At 40.7% G+C, this 22,039-nt stretch overlaps 2 protein-coding genes across 7 annotated transcripts in view; one reads left to right on the top strand and one right to left on the bottom strand.

Annotated features, from left to right (window-relative positions):
• LOC140489300 (MOB kinase activator 2-like) overlaps positions 1-15,899 on the top strand; it is a 49,607-nt gene extending 33,708 nt beyond the window's left edge. For 2 of the 3 annotated variants that reach the window (XM_072588696.1, XM_072588695.1), the window contains exons 2-5: positions 6,447-6,610; positions 8,815-8,908; positions 10,670-10,794; positions 11,335-15,899. In XM_072588696.1, coding sequence (XP_072444797.1) covers positions 6,447-6,610; positions 8,815-8,908; positions 10,670-10,794; positions 11,335-11,603 — 652 coding nt within the window. In that variant the 3' untranslated portion in view covers positions 11,604-15,899. The remainder of the gene's footprint in view (positions 1-6,446; positions 6,611-8,814; positions 8,909-10,669; positions 10,795-11,334) is intronic. The other variant, XM_072588697.1, reaches the window with a different exon arrangement.
• Positions 15,900-16,630: 731 nt separating this feature from the next.
• The window catches only part of LOC140489299 (serine/threonine-protein kinase BRSK2-like), a 189,300-nt gene continuing 183,891 nt past the window's right edge, over positions 16,631-22,039 (bottom strand). For all 4 annotated transcript variants that reach the window (XM_072588690.1, XM_072588691.1, XM_072588693.1 and 1 more), the window contains one exon: positions 16,631-20,624. In XM_072588690.1, the coding sequence (XP_072444791.1) occupies positions 20,440-20,624 (185 nt within the window). In that variant the 3' untranslated portion in view covers positions 16,631-20,439. The remainder of the gene's footprint in view (positions 20,625-22,039) is intronic.

Here is a 22,039-nt window from a genome sequence, read left to right as displayed (position 1 = left end):
GCTGAACCTGTGGGTCTGTTTTTAGATCTGTCTGCAGCTACCAACCAAAGGTAAATTTTAAAAAATTATTAATATTGCATTTTCTGTGGAACCAGAAAGCTTAGGATTGTGCTTCCCCAGTTTCATTTGACTGGAGTAGATTGTGTTCTTTTTGTTTTAACGGGGTAGATGCTTGAGAAACTATTACTCTTGATTAGAGAATCTAGAAGTAGAGGTCATAGTCACAGATTATTGGTCCTGTATTTAGGCCAGTGATGAGAAATTTCTTCTTTTAGAGTCAGAGTCCTAGAGATGTACAGCATGGAAACAGACCCTTTGGTCCAACTCGTCCACGCCAGATATCCAAACATAACTTAGTCCCATTTGCCAGCACTTGGCCCATATCCCTGTAGACCCTTCCTTTTCATATACTCCTACAGATGCCTTTTAAATGTTGTAATTGTACCAGCCTCCACCACTCCCTCTGGCAGCTCATTCCATACATGCACCACCCTCTATGTGTGAAAAATTGCCCTTTAGGTCCCTTTTAAATTTTCCCCTTCTCCCCCTAAACCTATGCCCTCTAATTCTGGACTGCACACCCTAGGGAAAAGACCAAGTGCATTTACCCTATCCATGCCCCTCATGATTTGATAAACCTCTAAGGTCACCCCCTCAACCTCCGACGCTCCAGGAAAAACAACCCCAGTCTGTTCAGCCTCTCCCTATAGCTCAAATCCTACAACCCTGGCGATATCCTTGTAAATCCTTTCTGAATGCTTTTCACTCCAGGCGGCTGTAGAGGCCCAGTGGTTGACCATATTTAAGAATGAGATTGTCAAATTTTAGGGTTCTTAGGAAATCATGGGCATGCGGCAGGAATGTGAAGTTACTTAGAACATCAGTCATGATCATGCTGAACAGAAGAGCAGTCATGAGGGGCCACAAAGACTTCTTCCTTCACCTGTTTCCTTTGTTCCTGATTCATGAGATCCCCCGCAGCCTCAGCTGCTGTCTTGCCGGTGTCCCTTTTAGAACATCTCCAAAGTAAGTCAAATGGGCTGAAATTGACTTTTCCCTTTCAGTGAACTGATATCTTCACTGTAGATGTGACTGCAGTGTGAAAGCTGGGAATGTAGGAAGCAGAGGGAAGGGGAGAGTTGTTAATCAAGAAATGTTGTACAGAAGGATGTTCAAATGGCAGCCAGGTACAGCCATACAGAAAGGAAATAGGATTGTAAACACTTTACAAGGCTTGTAACTGGAAATGATCAGATCAGAAACTTCAACTGTCATTCACCTTACAAAATAACAGTGCTATTGCCTTTAAAGGATCTTTGAAGCTGTTCCCTGTACTGTTGGATCTGAATCTCCATTCCACAACCACCATTGCTATCACTGGGCTTGTGACCCCATGAAGGGTCCTGAAGAAGGGTTCCTGCCCGAAACGTAGATTTTTCCTGCTCCTCGGATGCTGCCTGACCTGCTGTGCTTTTCCAGCACCACTCTAATCTTAACTCTGATCTCCAGCATCTGCAGTCCTCACTTTTGCCTTGTGACTCCAGTTGTTCATTCTGTGACCGACTAAGGGTTGTGACCTGCTCACATAGAGTGGCCACTTAGTAAAAAAAATAAAACAGTGAATAGAGACCATGGAACGTTATTCTATTGCATGTAGAGAAGAAGAAAGACAGTAATTTTTAAAAACTCTCTACATCTCCACATTTTACCTATTGAAGGGTTTACTGTCCCACCTATGGAACACTGCCTTACAGTTGTAAAATTCAGACAATGATTTTAAATATGAACTTGTAAAAACATAAAAGGATTAATTCCTTCCTAACAAAATAGCAAAATTCTCTCAAGGTCCAGACTTTTGTAAGGTGCAAAAGACATGTTCTCCAGCACTTCGCATGATTCCCTCAAAATTCCCTAACCCTCCAGGTAGTCAATATATCCCTTTTGGCCAAGATAGTTCTTGGCCCGTGAGTTGGATTCGGCCCAGGTGCTGTCTGGTAACTGACAATAAGCAAACAGAGGAGTAGACAAAAGAGAAGCTGAGAGTCAAACAGTAATGATTAATTGTGGAATGCAGCAAGCCTGAACTGGTACGGCTGTAAAAGCCCTGGGGAAATCAGCACACTAATGTTAGTGAGCTGAAAACAGTCTGCTCATGCGACCTGTTATTTTCATATTTATTCACTACTTCTGCTTGTGCTTACATGCATTTTTTTTTCCTTTTTTCTTTTTCTTTCTTTTAACCTCTAAATCAATTTAGCATTCTGTTTTCAGAAAGAATGATTTTTTTTGTTGCAATTACATCAGTATGTTCCTAAAGATGACAGTATAGGAAATGGTAGTAACTGACAATTAAAAATATTCGTCATTCGGGAGTAGAAAAATATATGGAAATATAGAAACATTGTCAAACTTAATCATCAGATTTCAATTGCTGCAGTGAGTTAAGAAAGCCACTAAAATGAATATCTTTTAAAAATTGATGACATGCTATGCAGAACTAATCACTGTGCTTCCAGCCTGTTGCTGTAATATCTCCCATTTGCGTCAGTCCTAGAAATTTGCTGCTCCCAGTTCCAAAGAAACAGGAAACCTACTTCATCAATTTCAACTCCAGTCTCATGCATTGCTCCATCCACACTTCAGTTCTGACTCCTGCAGTTCCTGACTTGGTGTTACATTTCTCACCTGGCTGCTCAGTTCCCTTACTCCAGTTGCTGAAAACAACCCTGTGTGGTGTTGCTCACAGAGAGTTGGGACTTCAATCATTAGCACTGCAGTTGACTGGCTGTTGGAGTGAACGGAACTGAGCAGCCAAGTGAGAAATGTAACACCGAATCAGGAACCACAGGAGTCAGATTTGAAGTGTGGATGAAGCAATGCATGAGACTGGAGTTGAAATTGATGAGTTTCCTGTTTCCATAAGTCCATAAGATATTGGAGTAGAAATCGAGCCATTTGGCCCATCAAGTCTGCTCTGTGATTCAGTCATAGCTGATAGGTTTTTCAACCCCATTTTCCGGCTTTTTCCCCGTAATCTATACAACATAGGAACTGGGAGCAGCAAATTCCTAAGGCTAAGGCAAATGGTGATATTACAGCAACAAGCCAGAAATGCAGTGATTAGTTCTGTATAGCAGGTCATCAGTTTTTAAATATAAGATCTTAGTTGCCTTTTACACCCACTTCAACATGTGTGGTGATGTTAGGTAGTAAGATCCAGGGTTCTGCATCAGAAACAAGAAAAGAAAATAGAATATATGAAGGATAGCATGTTACTTTGCATGAATGATTTAGGTCATGGATGCACTTGCATCTCATCTCCCTCCAGAGAGTGAAGGTCTAGATTGTACTCAATCAAGACTTTTGTCTCAAAGTACACAAACTAGTGATGGTGAACTTGGGTTCTTTCAAAATAGTGGGTAAAAGTAGACTGCACGACAAGCTTGAGCCAGAATGGCCTACTTATCTCTGGGGAAAAAAAGTGCATCATCTGTTGTCAGTAGGTGTTCTCTTATTTTTAAATGGTATTCCCCTCCCGGTTCTAAATTTCCCCATAGAAAGAAACATCTTTTCCATATCCACTCAGTCAAGACTCCTTAAGATATTTTATGTTTCAACCAAGTGAACGGCACTGCATCCACTCCTTTCACCACCAACACTCAATAGCAGCATTGTGTACTAACTAAAAGATGCACTGCAAGAAGTTCACCAAAGATCCTCAGACAGTACCTTTTGAAACCCACGGCCACTACCATCTAGAAAGACAAGGATAGCAGATATGTGGGACATCCATTACTTACAAGTTTCCTCTTCAAGCCATTCATCATTCAGACTTTGAAATATATCATTGTTCCTTCACTGTCTCTGGGTCAAAGTCCTGGAGTTCCCTCCCTAAGAGTACTGTGGGCATCCCGCAGCATGTGGACTGCAGTGGATCGAGAAGGCAGCCCACTACCACCTTCTCAAGGGTAACTAAGGTTGGGCAATAAATGATGGCCCAATTAGTGATGTCCACATCTCACAAGTGAATGTTCTTGCATACTTGGTTCTGAATGGTGATTTTCTTCATATTACTTTAATTTCATTCTGTCAGATTTTTCCCTATCAAGGATCACATTGGTATGAAAGCAGGTCTTACAAACTGCACGTCATGTATATTATGTATATGTGCAATTCTGAGAGATTTTAAAATTTATATTCTAGTGTGTTTGCCACCTGACAGCCCCACCACCTCTGCACATCTATCTTTCCTCTCCGTTCCACAATGTATTGATGGATGTTAACCTCTGAAGAAGGGCAGTTGTGGCTGCACTCTGAAAGTTGACGCCACTGGAGCAACCTCTTCATCCAGGGCAGTTGAGAGCTGGTGCCGTGAAAGAATAATACTAATAATATAACTTTTTGTTTGATTTTAGTATGATATATTCTTGGGGCACTGACAAATCAATTTGGTACCTTTTAAAGAGGAAAGCTTTTTGCAGAGATTTCGTTGTTTTGCTGTTATCCTTTCTAAATGTTTTATTAATTTTTGTAACTACTTTAGTATATTTTTTTTGATTATCTTCCTGCTTGTTTTTGAGTGTGCTCTGTTGCTGTTTTATGAAGATTGCATTTGGCCCGTTTAGCTGGAAATGTTTAGTTTTTAGGGCTGGAAATGATTAGATTAGATTAGATTCCCTACATTGCGGAAACAGGCCCTTTTGCCCAACCAGTCCACACCGACCCACTGAAGAGTAACCCACGCAGACGCATTTCCCTCTGACTATTGCACCTAACACTATGGACAATTGACCATGGCCAATTCACCTGACCTGCACATCTTTGGACTGTGGGAGGAAACCGGAGCACCCGGAGGAAACCCACACAGACACTGGGAGAATGTGCAAACTCCACACAGACAGTCGCCCAAGGCTGGAATCGAACTTGGGAGCTGTGAGGCAGCAGTGCTAACCACTGAGCCACCATGTGGCTCTTGTGACACAGTGGTTAGTGTCCCTGCCCTGGACCTCTGACCCAGGGTCAAGTCCCACCCACACCAGAGGTGTGTAAGAACCTCTCTGATCATGTTGATTAGAGAAATCAACTGTTGCTTTTGAGGAGCTGTTGCGGCACAGGGACAGTGTCCCTACCTCTGAGCTAGGAAGCCTGGGTCCAAGTCTCACCTGCTCCAGTTGGTGTGTAATAATATCTCTTAAGTATTTAACATTTGCTTTGATTTTCTTCTTCCTGACACCATCACAATTTCATGAATGAGAAGCAAGTTCCTAAATGGCAGTGTGAAAACGTCTCCTGTTTATGCTGCTGTAATGAGCTTATGCAGCCATGTGAGCAGATCAGCCAGTCTGTTTTTCTTTAAATACATTTTTTGTGTATGTGGGAATCCAAATGCATAGCCCCATGGAAAACTGAGATTTGGCTTCAAATGCTGAGTTCTTAATTGAAACGGCATTGTTTTCAGGCGATCCTTTTATTTGTTATATTCCGTGTGTAAAAAATAAATAAATAAATAAAACTGCACAATTTTCAGAATTTGATATTTTTACCTCTGTTTTGATTTGGAGTTGGAATGCATGACCAGTCAGATATGGGTCATTTAGGCTGTGTGGAAGTTTGCTTCTGTTGGGTAATCTTTTCACATCAGGACTGCACTATTGTAAAGGAGAATTGAGTGAGGAGGCTCCGATCACAATAGAGGGAATTGTAATAATCATAAAAGCAAACAGCTACAATAGGGATTTGGACACCAGCAAAATTTGAATGTTTTAAAAGATAGAATGAAGTATTCAATGAAAGTTTATGCAAAATCATAGATTGTAAGTAATTGAAAAGCCATGGAGAGAGAGTTCAACTTTAATAAACTGAAATAAACCAAGATGGAAAGACAGATCTCAATTTCACCACACTAACAATGCAGAAGGGGAGGCGAAGCATCATAAAAAAAGTTGCGCTATTACACAGCTTGGGGAGAAAGTTGGGAATATAGCTGGAGGATAGACAGAAATTGTTTTGGTGAGGAAAGGAAGGGGAGGAAATATTGGGGTGGTGGAGAAAGGGATATTGTTTAGGAAAGAGAGACTCCTTGTATTTTTCTTGTATTCTGTTTGAGCAGATGTTTAAATGGTAATGCGAACAGTGCTTTCAAGGCTTGCCATGACAGTGCTTCCAAAGTCTAACATGACGGTACTAGGTATAATTAGGAAATGGATTGGAGCCTTGTTGGATGTAATATTTGCCTAACCAGCAAGCTCTCAAACAACTCTTGATGGTTGTGTATGTGCATTGTTTGTATTGCTGACAGTATTAAACTGAGTGAATATGGGAATAGTGGTAGACTAGAAAACTGAACATTACCAACTTGTACCTGCAATTTAAAAAAAAATGTTTTACGTTTCAATGCATGTCACCTTTTTCTGATTTTATTTATAATTTATCTTTATCTCCCTCAGAAAGACTGCAAAATCAAAGCCAGATGAAAAGCTGCCATCGACCGAAGAGAAGAAGTTGTATCTCGAGGCAGAATACGCCTCTGCTCGAGTGTCTGATGCAGATTTGCCCATGCTTGTGAGCTTGCCCAGAGAAATTGACCAGAATGAATGGTTGGCCAATAACAGTGAGTAAATTTCACAATAATGCAGAGAATCACGACAAGAGAAAAGTATGGTGGCCCTATGCATTGGAGCTTCAGAGGCACTTTAATGGGTGTGGAGTTTTCTCTCCTACAGTTTTTTTTCCTTGGTGACTTTCTAGGCTTGTTTAGGTAAAGGGTGGAAATTTCCTGGTGAGATAGAGATGGAGGTAAATTGTGTGGGACAGTTGTCTTGTAGCACTCTTAGATATGTCACAGCAGCCTTTTAAAGAAAATCATTGCAAATTCCTGGAAAAAAATCACTTGGTTTGTCTTGTTTTTTAAAGAAAATGGTGCTTAGTAAGGAGGACTCTAAAAGACCAAAGGTATAGATCAAATGTTGCTGTCAGTATAAGCTAAAACTGTCAGTATAAGCTTTGAGATTTATTTGTAGCATAACAGTGTGAACTAATAACTGTATTTGGTAAAATACAGAGAAATGAAGAAGATTCATATAGGGAGACAACAGAACTGAAAATACCTATCCATACTTTTTAAAGTAAAAGGCCGAACTTTCTCACAAATCTCCATAGTGGTCAAAGCATTTTCCAGTTAGTTACTTTTTAGTCCTGTAAACGCAGAAATGTTGTGCCTTGATTTTAGTGGTGTGAACAAGCTGTAATGCTATATCAAGCATCACTTTCTTAGCAATATCGTGCAGTCTGGCACTCTGCGTTCCACCAGGGTCACTCAGCTCCTGACCCTGGTCCGAACGTGGACAGAAGAGCTTAGTTCCAGAAGTGAAATGAGAGTGACTGTCCTTGATATCAAAGCAGTATTTGACATAGTATGACATCAAGGAACTCAAACACAATGGGAATCAATGTGAATCAGGAATAACACTCTGCTGTTTGAAATGATATCTGGTGCAAGGGAAAATGTTTGTGGTTTTCGGGTCATGATCCCAGGACATCATTGCAGGATTTCCCAGGGTTAGTGTTCTAATTTTGACTCTGACAAAGGTGTAACCAACTGTTGTCAAACTGTGACACTTAGAGGACTTTTAACCCAGGTCATACTTCACAAAAGTAGTACTCTGTATGCTGTTTGTGCTATGTACAAAATTATTATAGGTGTTAAACATTAAGAAAATAACTTCCCAGCAAGTTGTTGTTCTATACATTATCGTGTAGCTCACTTGCGTCTTTGTCACAATAAAATAAAACGCATAAATGAAAGTTTCAAAAAAATCAAGAAATAACTGCTACTGACATACATACATCACATCTGCCCGTGTCGTAGGTTAATGTTCCAGAAGTACAACTTGCAACCATTTCTGATGGGGATCTCGGTGAAATGAAATCTATATTTGTTTTGTTTCTCACGGTGACTGACTTGCTGTGAATTCACAGGTGTTTGTTATCCTCCTTTCACTTTCTCTTTGTTTTCTCTTTCACAAGCAATCTCTTTCCATTCACATTTGTAGCTCATACACTTGTGGTGAGCAGGGCACTGACTTATTGTGACTGAATGAAGCATTTCTTGTTTTTGTTAATCTGATAAAAGGACATTTTTAGACAATGCATTCCTCTGTCATACCTGTATCTTGAATGAACCACAGCCTTGACTGAGTCACTAGAGGGCTTAGTAAAAGAATAACTGTGTTTTTCTGTTGTGAAATCTGTTCAAGTAATGCATTCATTCCTCCATGATGGTATGCTAAGCAAGAACTGAACAGGAAACTCTCTGCTCCCTCCTTTAGACAGAGAAGCCATTAAAGTCGAGTATTGATTTTCCATTCTGTTGTTTTGTATAATCATGAACACTTCCATTAAAGAGGTTGTGCTTCATTCTTGACTGCAACCTAATCATTCAAATTAATCTCCAATAGATTATGTAGACTGAATCCACGGAGTTGTCAGTATCATTGTAAATCTTCCTCTGGACCTGGAGCACCTTTACACAGCCCAGAAAATTATTCATGTTCCAACAATTGACTTTGTGCTCTTTGGATAGTTTACTGGATTATAAATACTGTATTTATAATCTTGGGGATGTAGATGCCTGTGAGCCATATTGCTAAAAGAAACGAGAGTGGAATTTGGGGGGAGGGGGGAGCAGAGAGATGGTGGTGCGGGGTGCACTGCCCTAGAGAGGAAGAAAGTAAAGCAAGAACTTTGTTTCTACAAAATATTGTTTAAAATATAACATTGTGTCTCTGTTGTTTACTATTATTTTTGTTTTGATAGCAATGACATTCTTCAATCACATAAATCTGCAGTACAGTGCTATCTCTGAATTCTGCACAGCAGAAAGCTGTCCTGTAATGAATGCATGTAATGTGTAAGTATTTGTTTGTGTTTTATGCTATATATTTTGATCATCTTTTATTTAATCCAGAACAACTTCCCACAACAATGTGACTTGTTAATGTGTCATCTTTAAGGACCATACAACAGTTAAAATCACAGATGAGTCCATTATATAGATATTCAACATCCAGCTCCACACACAACACAAAGAAGAAATATGGCAGTCAGATCCATTTCCACATAGAGTGAGAGAATTAAAGGGAAAATCAACTAAGTTGAATCTGCCCGACCCATTTCACATAAAGCTCGCCGAGAGGAGGGAGGTCCCAGAGGTGGAAGGGATCTGCTTGGAGAACTGTGTTCGGTCTGTCAGATTTTATTGTTGAGTTTGGTGGTAGTATCACAGAGTTCGATCAGAATATACAGTGAAAGTTGTCACAGTCGCATTGCAGAGAGATGCCTGAGTGTGAGTTTAATCCAAAGGTCACTTTGCCTCAGGTGAAGAATGATAATCTGATAACAGGGAAGTTGCAGGTTTTCGACAATGCATTCCACTTCATACCTGCATCTTAGATGGACCTAGTTGCGTCTGCCCAGCTCGTTTCACGCCCATTTCACAGAGAGGAGGATGGTGGGGCAGAAGTGAGAAGAATATGCTTGGTGAACAATGCTCAGTTTGTGTGGTTTTATTGTTGAGTTTGGTGATGGCAACACAGAGTTGGATCAGAATATACAGTGAAAGAACCTCAGCCAAGATGGGAATTGAACACATGTTGGCAGCACTCTGCCTCGCAAACCAGCTGTCCATGCAGTTAAAATGGCTTTGTCTGACCTCAAGAATTGAATATCCCTGCAAATATAACAGTAATTTTGTTTTGTTAATCTGACTGAGAATATGGCATTGCAGCATATTTTCATCTGTATGCTTAAATTCTGTGCAGAAAGTAATGGAAATTCATACTTCCCCCAAATGGTTGTACTTACTGGGTTATTAGAAAGTTTTCAGGACTACAGTTGGCAGTTCTTTACTAGCTAAGGGTATCAAAGGATTCAGACTAAATGCAGTCAAAGTACAGATGAGCTGTAATTCAATCAAGTGGCTGATTGAACAATCAAGGAACAAGAGTAGGTCATTTGTCCCTTTGAGCCTGCTCTACCATTCTCTAAGATCACGGATGATATGATTTTGACCTCAATTCTGCATTCTTGCATATCGCTGATAACCTTTCATCCCTATCCTAATTAAGAATCGATCTAACTCAACCTGAAGAATACTTAAAGATGTGACATCCACTGCCTTTTGAGGAAGAGAATTGAAAGACTCTCAATCCTCTGAGAGAAAAATGTTTCTTCACTGTCTTAAATGGGCAGGCCTTCATTTTTGACCCCAGTTTAGATCCTTCATTCTAGATTCTCTTGCAAGCGGCTGTATCCTTTTGACATCCACCCAGTCAACTCCCCTCAGGATTCTTGTATATTTCAATTAAGTTACCTTTGACTCTTCTGATGCTGCCTGAACTGCTGTGCTCTTCCAGCACCACTACTCCAGAGATAGATGATATAGGGCAAGCCTGTCTAGCCTTTTAAGGCAATCTGGCCATTCTATGTATTGGAGTAGGCTCAAAGGACTTCTTCTGTGTTCCTAAATATGCTAGGATAGGACAGGATAGGCTAGAGTTTGTTGCAATGGCCTTTAATGTTGAATAGATTGCAGATGCTCACAGATCCTGGCCATGTAGATACATTGTAGGAGTCCATGTTGCTTATCCTGTCACCTATAATCTGTTTGCAGTCAATACTTCTGGATAGATGAACGAGGGAAGAAAATAAAGTGTACTGCACCACAGTACATTGACCTAGTGATGACGCACATCCAAAAACTATTGACTGATGAGGAAATCTTCCCTACTAAGTATGGTGAGTTTTTCAAATATATTTAAGAGGTGTTCAGCATGTGTGACAAGATTTCTGCCTGTTACCGTTTCTAGACTCCAACAGCACACTTGTTTGCAAACAGGTCTGCTTACATATACCTACAATCTTTGTTAATGAATTGGTGCAAACTTGACTAATTCTCTGATTTTTCATTCCCAAAATGATTACTTGGCAAATGAATATTATAACAACTGGAATGAACCCAGACATGTTTAGTGTCGTAGTGACCCTTGTAATAATTAACCTTATCAATTGCTGATGTTGGATCAGCAACTTGGATGAGAAGTCCAACATTTACTGTTTTCTAAACAGCTCAACCTGCTTTCTTAGTTCACATCGAATGAAAAGAGGATAAATTCGACTTTGTTCTCTTCCTCATACAACAGTTGAATGCTGGACAAACTTTTGAAAATTCTCAGCTGCATCATTAATCTGTTTTGTGTTTGCATTGATTGTCCAGGTATATATAGGATCATTGCTCTTGCTCTAGTGAAGTTGATTGATCTCCCATTTTACCAACAGGTAAAGACTTCCCGAGTTCTTTTGAATCACTCGTCCAGAAGATCAGCCGCTACCTCTTCCATGTTCTTGCTCATATCTACTGTGCTCACTTCAAGGAAGTTGTGGCCCTTGAACTGTACCCACATCTCAATACCGTGTACATGCACTTTCTGATCTTTGTCAGAGAGTTTAATCTCATCGACCCCAAGGAAATGGCTGTGATGAGGGACTTAACAGATGTTCTCCTCTGTGGTACACCGCAGCCCCAGAACCATGTGAACCACAGATGAACCAGGCGGCCAGTGCATCTCGTGGATATTAGAAATATTTTCTTTAGTGGAAAGAATAATAACTTAAGGAATCATGTTGCCCATGGCAACGTTGAAGAAATATGTGACCAACAGATCAGTGATACCAAGTGGCCCAAAGTGGTGACTGTGTTGAAACCCCTACCCATACAGCAGTTATCCTTTCTGACAGCCTCACTGACTATTAACTTTTATCTAATGAAAAGGTGTCAATTTTCTCTCCCCCGCCACCCCCAACCCCCACCGACTTCAGACCACCAGTGACAGCAAGTCATGAGTTTTTTTTTCACTTCTGCGGAAGATTCTCATAACTTGCTCGCTGCCAGGAAATAACTAACACTATGCACTGTCACATCCGAAGTATCCTTTTAGGTGCTCACTTACCACTCTCTAGTCTGGCATGGTCAGTGCCCTGAATGCCATAATTGTGCAGGCAGGAGAAATGAGATCAGAAAGTTCTTTTGGAGAAATGCCTAATGGGATAGAACAGATAAAAGCTTCTGTAGTCTGCATGTAGGTTTGTTTTATTTCTTTCATTATTGACGATTCCTGGAGTATATTTGTAAGTGAGTTGGAGACTGTTTTTGCTTTACTCCTTTCTCCTTTCCCTACTGCTCCCCCTTTTTCTCGTGCCATTAAATGAGCTTTATTGAAGACTTAATGATCTTAGTGGGTCTGAGATACCTTCATGACGTGCAACTTGTTATACATCCTGCATGCATTCTTTGAATTATTGGTGAGTTTAGAAGTGCTCACTCAGTCTCAAAAAAAAAGTACCCATGGTGATTTGAATGTTCCCTAAAACTGGTATATATTTGGCTCACGCAAGCATTGGGTTTTCCTGCTCGTCAGATGAAAGGAACCCATCCTGGGAACAGAACACTTTCCATTGTCGGCTCAGGTACACGATAATAGCATGTACTTGTTGCAGAGTAATATCCCCTCTCCCCTGTCTCGATAACATACTTCAGCCCCAGTCTTGGGAAAAACTACAGCAATATGGCAGTTTTCCATTTTCCACAGAGTGCAATTACTAGACAGGATTGAATTAGGGCTGGTTTGCACTGTAGTCCATGTTGATGGGGCAGGATTAAGACTACTATCAATTCTAAATCTTTAATTTTAGCATTAACATATTACACTACTGACTTGGCTTGGTGGAATAGGTGAAAATATTTCCACAGATGATGATAGAATTGTGGGTATGACTCACCTCTTGCTTGTGCCTATGGGTTTAAGTCATCTTGTTATTTATGAGAGTTTTACTGTGTTTTGCCCTTTGGAGCCAATATAAGTTTTAGCATGATAAAATGAAAACAGCGTCACAGATGGAGGTTCTTGCTCACTCTCTTCTGGTAGCAATGAGATTATATCGTTTGGAAGGTGGTAGGAAATGTGATTAATGGAAAACAGTGGTTTAAGTTGTGAAACTCTTTAGACTGTGGCTCTTCTCCCCTTTCTATTCTCGCATTAATACTTTTAATCTTCTTCTATATAGGGATACGACCACAAGACTACTGAATAAAACACATCTACAGGCCTCCAGTGTTTTCCTGCTGTGCTAGCATGAAATTGCTAAGGCCAAAGAAAAGTTGGGTCATGAGAGGTTTCCTCAAGATTTTGGTATTTGTCCTGTACTTTTCAGAGATCTTTAATTCTGAAACCAATTTAAGAATCTTATTTGTAGTGGATTGGTTAGTGTGACCTCTAATGAGGTTCTGTTTATTTTCTCCTTTTCCCATCATCAAGCAGAAGTTTTACCACACAGCAATTTGTAAAATGTTTTTTCTCTCGGTTCTCTTTAATGGAAGCTTTTTAAGAACTGGAAACGAATGCTAGCTATATTTGTGGAATTTCGCAGAGACCACTGTGACACCAGATCATTATAACACCTTTGAGAGTTGTTCCATTGCTTTTGTTAGTTTGTGACTGACAATAAATTATAGAGAGCAGAGTAAGTAAAACACAGATTTTGCCTACTAGCTATAACTCGAGTGCCCATGGATTATTGTTTGTTTTTCAGATGTTTGCACTTTTAAAGTTTTCAATAGCTATAATTCGAGTGTTTTATTGTTCTCCACAACAGTAGGGGTAGGAGTATACCCCAGTCAGGATTAATTCCGCCAGGGAAGGAAGGAAAGGTAGGATATGAACACTGTTGACCACTATCAAATCAGTTATGATTTCAACTATCTCTGCTTTGGATTTTAGAGTACAGCTGGTAACAACTTGAAATGTGTAATTTTATAGTGAAGGCCACAGAGTTTGAAAGGAGGTACGGGGTTAGTGGGGGAATGCCTGCTTGTAAAACTAGTTTGCTTCAGTGGCGCCATTGGCACAATCTGTCAGTGACATGTGAAGTCGACTTGGTTTATGAGCTGCCAGAGTTTCTGGGTCTAATTTTTAATGATTGTAACAAGGCAATATACTTAAAGACATTTATTAAATAATTGATTTTTATTAACTTGCTGATTTACTTCACAGTAAGGTGGTCTGTGCAAAAGTTATAAAATATTTAAAAGTTTCACGAACAGTTAGAGGATTTTGATTTTTGTTTGTTTTTTCTGTCAGTGCAAATACTATTTATTTTTGGCAGTTTGTGTTCCTTTTGTCAACTGGAGCAGAAGATAGGTTGTATCAACACTGCTTAGAGTGACCAGCTGGTGGCTTGGAGCACCAGATAGCACCAATGTTCTTCTCCATTTAAATGAGTATTCAATTGGTGAGGTCAAATTTGGCATGTTTACTCTCCAGGAATTTCTCTGTCTCTCTGCTGAGCAAGCTAGGAGTAGATGGGCATGGCAGGTTCAAGATGCTTGTGGGTCTAGAGTTGGAGATAACAATGCTGGTTTTAATTCTTTGACACCCAAGAGACCAACCCTATTCAGGATCTCTGGATCTTGCAAACCTACAAAGACTGGCTCAGGACAAATGTTACTGCGCATCACATGTGGTCCCTGTCCTGATACATGAGACAGCAGTAAGCTCAAAGAGACAGTTTGGAGAAGAAAGGAACTGCCTACATCTGAATAAAGAAAGGATTTGCGGTTTGGGTAGTTACAATGCCAAACTATTTTTGTGAATATGGTTCGGGGACTCGATAATTAGAAAAATGACATGTCCCATGTCATTTATAGAAACTGTGCCTGTGTGATTGGGAGTGAGGGATTTGCACACCAAGGAGGCATCTCTGGGCTGAATTCATGAGAGTTGCAAGTATGAATGAGTTGTATTGCCTGATGCCACTGAATTTATTTTAACATCCAGATTTATCACTCCCTAATGTATCCACTGTACATTGTGTTATTAAGTGCAGGACGTCCATATTACTGTTTTTGATTTTTTTTTGTATGCAAAGATCTTGAGAAAAATGTGTAGTAATGATTGGTGACAGAACTCAAGAGTGTTGACCATGTAGCAGGAGTGATCACGTGCATTAGTTACATGTAACATATCAGGGTTGAAGGTAATATTGGACTGCGCTGATGTGTTTGAGTGACAATGAAGCCAGTCTCTCTCTCTCTCTCATTCTGAAGCTATGACATCCTTTTTTTGAGGTGGCATAGGTAGGATTTTATTTTTTTTATAAATATCAAATTATTGAGCAGATGTGTATGTTCTCTAGAAGGTTCACACCTAGGCTAGTGGACTGGAACGCAACTGCTTGACTTTTAGGGTATAAGCTTAGCCATTTGGTGTGATTACAAGACAGAACTTACCTCATTCCAAAGAAAGCAAAGAGTTTTGGGTTTACTGTGGGGAAGACTCCTCGATCTCCATGGCTGGAGTGATGGAAGAGTATCGGCAATGATTTCTTTTTGCATCATCTCCTCTCTGAACTTGCATATCTATGCTACTTCTGAGCTTGTAATGAGGATGCCTGAGATATTGCCAGGTGTGATGAATTGAAATGAGACACCAAGACAAATTGCACACCAGTTGTCTTTCGTATAATTTGATTGCTTATAGACTTTTAGATTTATTTCACCATTGTTAGGAGGCCTTAGGGTTGGGATCAGTGTGAACAGATAGTGTGGGGTCCTCCACTGTGAGCGCACTCAGAGACTTGCTGACAGGAAACTTACATAGAGACAGTGCCAGATCAAAAGGCATGCTTTGGCTTCAACCCATAACTGCACTGATGGTGCTAGCTTGTTGCTATGATGAGTTAATTTACAGAAAGCCCAAGGTAGTCTATTAATACTGGATGTAATATAACTCTTAAGATCATACATTGCGTCTCATAAGAAAACTGAAAAATAAAAAGAATAATTTTAACATTGTGTATGGCTTCTTCCATTTTTTTCAGCTTTTATATTTTAAAACTTATTTGTTTATATGCCTGCTTTTTGTTAGGTATCCAAAATGAGCATGTCAGTTATTGACTTCATCCTGTGTTATACTTAATGATTAGTCATTGTCCATAAAGAGATGCAGCAGAATATGATCTAACATTGCTTTCATGGTTATAAAATCGCAGGAAATCCATTCAGCTTTTTCTCTTTCTGAAAGCAACTGTCCTCCTGTATGAAGGATACACTTACTTAATAATTGTCACACTTTTTTTCTTTGGCAAGAAGCAAAACAAATCTTACTCCATCTTTCCTCCTCCTGAATATGCCATTATTTTACAGACACCAGTCCCCCTGCACTTTGGTCAATGAGTTTTTTAAAAAGTGTATGTCCAGACAGTGGATTTGGCCTGTTGATGACAGAGTTGGGTTCAGCAATGCTCACCTGTCTCAAGCGCACAACATCTTTGACTTCAGATTTCCCCAAAAGACCCAGTGGTGCTGAGGGCAATGGTAACAGCACATTGAAACAACCCAATTTCTATACAGGCGAAGGAACAAATCTGGGATTTTCCAGTCTCAGTTGGCTGTATCTAGTATCTTGGTGCAAGGACAATTATGCATGTAGTCTGAGATTTGCCTTACTAATGTCAGATTTTGCATCTTGTGTGTAAATTTATAGTTTGTGTGGTAAAAAAAACTAATTGAAAGACTGACTTATTTCTCGTATATGACTTTTATTTGTTAATTTAAACTAGCCCACTAAATTCATATACAAATTTACAAGTTTGTTCAGTTGATGAGGAAGTATTATATTGGCATCAAATAAAACATGTGGCGAATGGGGAGAAAACCCCCACCTTGCATGTAAGCATCCTGCTGATTCTGGAATCGTCCATAGCAAACTTGAATTCTTTGAGTTCTGTACGGAGAAATAATCTGTGGACTGGATGTACAGTACATTCAGCTTTACTGCATATTATCAACATAAAAAAATACACACAAACACTTGGACATTGTGTACATACAGGAGTTCAACATACAGGAACTATGATCAGGAAAGGGGCTAGGAAAGAAATATTGGTGGCAGACAGCATGAAGGCTTTGTCTATCCAGCCTAGAGTACTTGCAGTACAGCCCTTGTCCCTGTTCACCTCAATTAAGGGGTATAATGTGAGAGGGGCTCACTGTTTACTTGCTATAACCTAACTATGTTGATGGTTGCTTAAAGAGGAGACAAGCTGCAAAAGCTTTTCCGTGACAATGTCTTGACCCATTTTGGTCCTTGCTTTCATTCAGTAGAAATGATTGCTCCCTTTGAAATTTGGTATTCTTGTATCTGATCTGATGAGTGTAAGATAGACGGGCTCAGAAGTCAGATGACACCAGATTATAGTCCAACAGGTTTATTTGAAATCTCAATGTTTGGAAGTGTTGCCCCTTTGTCAGGACTGACTTCGGACCTTGTCCACCCCAGTCCAACACTGGAACCTCCACAGCGAGAGAGAGCTTCAATAATAATGTTCCGTTCAGCAACACACCAGTTCTGTATTACTGAGCAATTATATTTTGATACTCTTATTTTGTTTTCACAACTGTGCACATCTACTTTTCTTTGATTTCTGTCAGCCATTTTCCACAGGTTCTACCAATAGGAGGCAAAACACAAAAGGAGGAGAGGATGCTTTCTTTTTTGCTATTGGGAAAAATTGGTTGAGGCACAAGGTGTTAGCCACCCTTTGCAAAATCTAAGAGATGGTCTGTTAAGGAGGCCAGAGTCATTTAAAAGGTGATTGTTATGGGGAGGGGGGTGCTGTGGAATAATTAGCTTGATGGCCAAATGGTCGCCCTCATTAAAAAATTTTTTTTGTAGGCCACCTTCAGTTTTCAGCTGAAAATCTGCCAGGTCAACAGCACGCACTAATCTTGTGATTGTAGTACTGAGCAGTGCTGAGACTGCCTCTCTTCACCCCATCCCAACATTCTCTCTGTCCTATCAATTACAAATCGCTGGTCAATTGCAGTAATCTCTGTATAGTCATTAGCTCAGGAATGCTAGTAAGGGGATCAAAATGTTTTTGGTAGCTAGCCTGTAATCTTGCTGGACAAAGCAATTGGATTGGAGGACGAGAACGGGAGAAAGTGAGGACTGCAGATGCTGGAGAGTTGAAGAGTGTGGACAAGAATAGCTGACTTCATTACTGAGGCTCTGGTAAGTCAGGTACACTTGACAATGTTACAGGGTAACCAGACACCAACCCCTCCCCAGTAAACACCAAAATCAACATCACATTGTCATAGGGAACAATTTTCAAGTAATCTAACTTTTCCATGGGTTTTGTGCTCACTCAGCAAATCCTACTTGTGATGAGGTGGGGATGGGGTATGATGGTGTAAAGAGGTGCCAAATTATACATTTCTACATCTAAGTACACTATTTGGGAGAGCTTTTTTCTTAAAATTCCATCTGGCAGGATGCCAGCCTATTTGTAATTTTGGTTGCAATGAAGATGACAAAGTCTCTTAATTATGAAAGACTCTTAACTTGTGCTGGTCTCTCATAATTCTCATCTACTGAAGCAGCAATATATAGGTGCTCAACCATAGAGACAGGTAGAAATTTTGTACATACTTATGTTAAAGCTGGAAAGAGATATGTTGCCAATGCTTTTCATCTTGCACTCATCAGGGCAAACACAGGAATGCCAAATTTCAAACAATAACAATTAAAATGACAAAAAACAAATCGATTGGCCAATGCATTGCCAGGATGAAAGCAACAGGGGGTTATCAGCCCCTGTGTAATTTAGAAAAGACGCAAGTCTTGAATTTCTTTCTTCTTCCGAAGTGATGTACATTGATGCACATGGCCCTGTTCTCTGCAAACGAAAGGAATTTGTTCAAGTCTTGTACTGTTTCTGAATTCCCCTGAAGCTTGCTTTCAGCTGCTTTCTCCATGGCAATACCCCCAACCAATCAATTTGCCAACCAATCAGCACCCTTTTCACCTGTATGAGAAATTGTTGCGGTTATGCAAGATGAAAGGCTTTAGCAAAATGTCTCCCTTTTCAGCAAGTGCTTTATAATCAAGTGACTATATATTAAACTTTTTGCTTCTGACTCAATGGAAGGTGGTCTCTGCATCCCTTGGTTGATACTTTTGACAATTTTGGCTGGATTTTTATAATTCCTGTCTTGACGGAAGATGAATCAATGTATAAATCTGATGTAATGCTACCTTTAACCTGCCAGATGGGAAGAGTTAAAGTCATTGCCCATATCTTCGCCTGTTTTGGTCTCTAGCTCGCCATATCCCTGCACATTTCTCTCAGTCCAGTTCTAACCCCCGTATGTTGGAATAGGATGTAAAGAAAAAGCCTCCTGGAGCTCCCAAGTTGGAAGAGGTGATCTAAGTAAATGGCAGGACAGGGAGCTGAATGGCCACCTCCTGATCCTAATCATCGCATGAGACCAAACTCATTTCTAGCCCCAATTCCTGTGCTTTGTCACCATATTCTTACATTCTGGTCCAGAACACAAAAGAGGCCAGAGATGAGGCCTAATGTTCCAATATAAACAGTCTGTACTCTAAAGACATTCAGAATGCTGAGCTGCAGGACCTAGCCATCACTATCATAAATAACAGAGGCACCCCGGGTTCACTTGTAATGGGAAGCTTGTCCACAATTGTGGCAGAAGCAGAGCAGAAAGTAAAGTTGCCGCCCGTACAATGACAATAAACACAACGTTCTGGGAGTGAGTTTCTCCACAAACAGTGACCCAGAGTCAGGGATGGAGACGGCGGTTAACTGTTGAAATATTTCATGAGTTTCCAAAAGAGAATTTTTACTTGAACTTTCAAAGCCGTTGAATTAATAGTAGTATTGAATGATGGTTTGTGCTTCGGTTGCGCTGTATCCTATAAGTCGCTGTTGAAGCCTCTTGTGTGGGCAATATTTGCATAAAACAGGACTAGTTCAAGCAGCCCGTTGTGTCGACAATAAAGTGGGAAATAACTGTATAAAAGTACTCGCTTTTCCTTTGACTGTCATGTGAACCGATCTGATCCACAAGGCTACAAAGTGCTGGATGCAAACCGGACGAGGATTCCGCTAAATTTCCTGGCTGGATCCGCTTTGGATCTGAGCGGGAAGCGGTTTTCACTCGCGACCCACATTTCCTTCTTCCAGTGGGAGGGTGCGTGGAGTTTGCATGGGGAAGGTTTGTAGAGACATAAAAGCCTCGAAACCATCAGTCCGCTGATATACTGGGTTGAATACGGTTACTGTGGAAACAGGTCCCATGATTTCCTGAAGCAAATATGAGCATCATGGGTAAGTCAACTCAGAAGGCAGAGGCCCACACCTCAGGTAGTGGCCCTTAAATCTTTAAATAATAAAATGAAATGGGACTATAGAGGTCATATTCCGTTCCATTTTTTCTTCATGTTTAAAGATATTTACATCCTCACAAACACTGTGTGAGATGCCTCATTTTCCAATTGTTTTTTTTTTGCTCGATTTTTATTACGGTTGACTTTGTGTGCCATTGGAAGATAAAAGCTTGGGTTTCTCTTTCAAGGAGGATGAATGTTTGGAGTCACCTCGTTTGAAATGCTCCACGGACTCTGAATCGTTCCACGCTCTAGGCATGCTTTGGGCGCCTCGGATTGGAGTTCCTGAAGGATGACTAAATTGGCCGTTCTTTTCATCTATTAAAACAAAACAGGCAGAGAAAGCGAAAGATAAGATTGGCTGTCATTTCGATTCTCGACCTTCTTCTCACTCTGACCCGCTGTGGTGTTCCAATGAATCACAGAATCCCTACAGTGTGGAAGCAGGTCACTCGGCCCATCAGGTTCACACCAACCCTCTGTACAGCATACCATCCAGATCCCACCCATCACTAACCCACCTAGCCTGCACATCCCTGGACACCACAGCACAATTTAGCCCAGCCAATCCATCTGACCTGCACATCTTTGGACTGTGGGAGGAAACCCATGCAGACACATACACAATGTGCAAACTCCACACAGACAGTCACCCGAGGCTGGAATCAAACCCAGGTCCCTGGCACTATAAAGCAGCAGTGCTAACCACTGAGCCACCATGCCACCCACTGAATGTCAGTGCAAGTTTGAGGAAATGCACCTCATTTTCCAATCAGACATTTTACAGCATTCTACAAACTCACACTTCAAAAAAAATTAAATTCTGTCCTTTTTTCCTCCACTTTATTTTTACTTTTATTTCTTTACTTTCTGACTTTGCATTCAGACTGCTCCTGTCCTATCGTTTACACCTCATCTAGACACCCTGTCACTCACGGTCACTCCTTTTAGATTTTGTCCCATGCAACGTTCTGTCATTTAAGCTCCCTCCCTCTCCACCCGACAAGGTCCTTTCCTTTCACTGTAATAGAACAAAGAACTGCAGATGTTGCAAATCTGAAACCAAAATAAGAATTGCTGGAGAAGCTCAGCAGGTCTGTGAAGAGAGAAAGCAGAGATAGCCTTTTGGGTTGAGGGTGGCCAGGTCTGAGGAAAAGGTCACTCAACCCGAAACGTTAACTCGGATTTCTCTCGACAGATGCTGCCAGACCTGCTGAGCTTTTCCAGCAGCTTGTGTTTGTGACCCTTACTCACACCTGTTCTTGCCTGTCACCTACTTCACACCAAATTGCATTCAGAGATGACCCCAGAATTACACAGGCTCCCAGTTAAGAAACATCATGATTTTGATATTAACACCCTTGCCCTCAAATGCCTCCATATCCTTGCCGCCAGCAATCCCCCCAAACCTCCCCCCCCCCCCCCCCCCCCCCCCCCCACCTTCTTCATCTCTCTATTCTCCTCTAGGCCCCATTCCTTCTAGCTCTGGCCTCCTGAGAACATGAGAACTAGGAGCAGGCCCATCGAGCCTGTTCCACCATTCAATAAGATCATGGCTGAACTTTTCATGGACTCAGCTCCACTTACCCGCCCTCTCACCCTAACCCTTAATTCCTTTACTGTTCAAAATTCTCTCTCTTTGCCTTTAAAACACTCAACTGCCTTTAAAACACTCAACAAGGTAGCCCCAACTGCTTCACTGGGCAAGGAATTCCACAGATTCACAACACTGT

Source organism: Chiloscyllium punctatum, chromosome 18 (assembly GCF_047496795.1).
Source record: "Chiloscyllium punctatum isolate Juve2018m chromosome 18, sChiPun1.3, whole genome shotgun sequence".
Classification (NCBI taxonomy): Eukaryota; Metazoa; Chordata; class Chondrichthyes; order Orectolobiformes; family Hemiscylliidae; genus Chiloscyllium; species Chiloscyllium punctatum.
The sequence above is the reverse complement of the archived record's forward strand: the minus strand, read 5'-3'. Positions and strand labels throughout refer to the sequence as shown.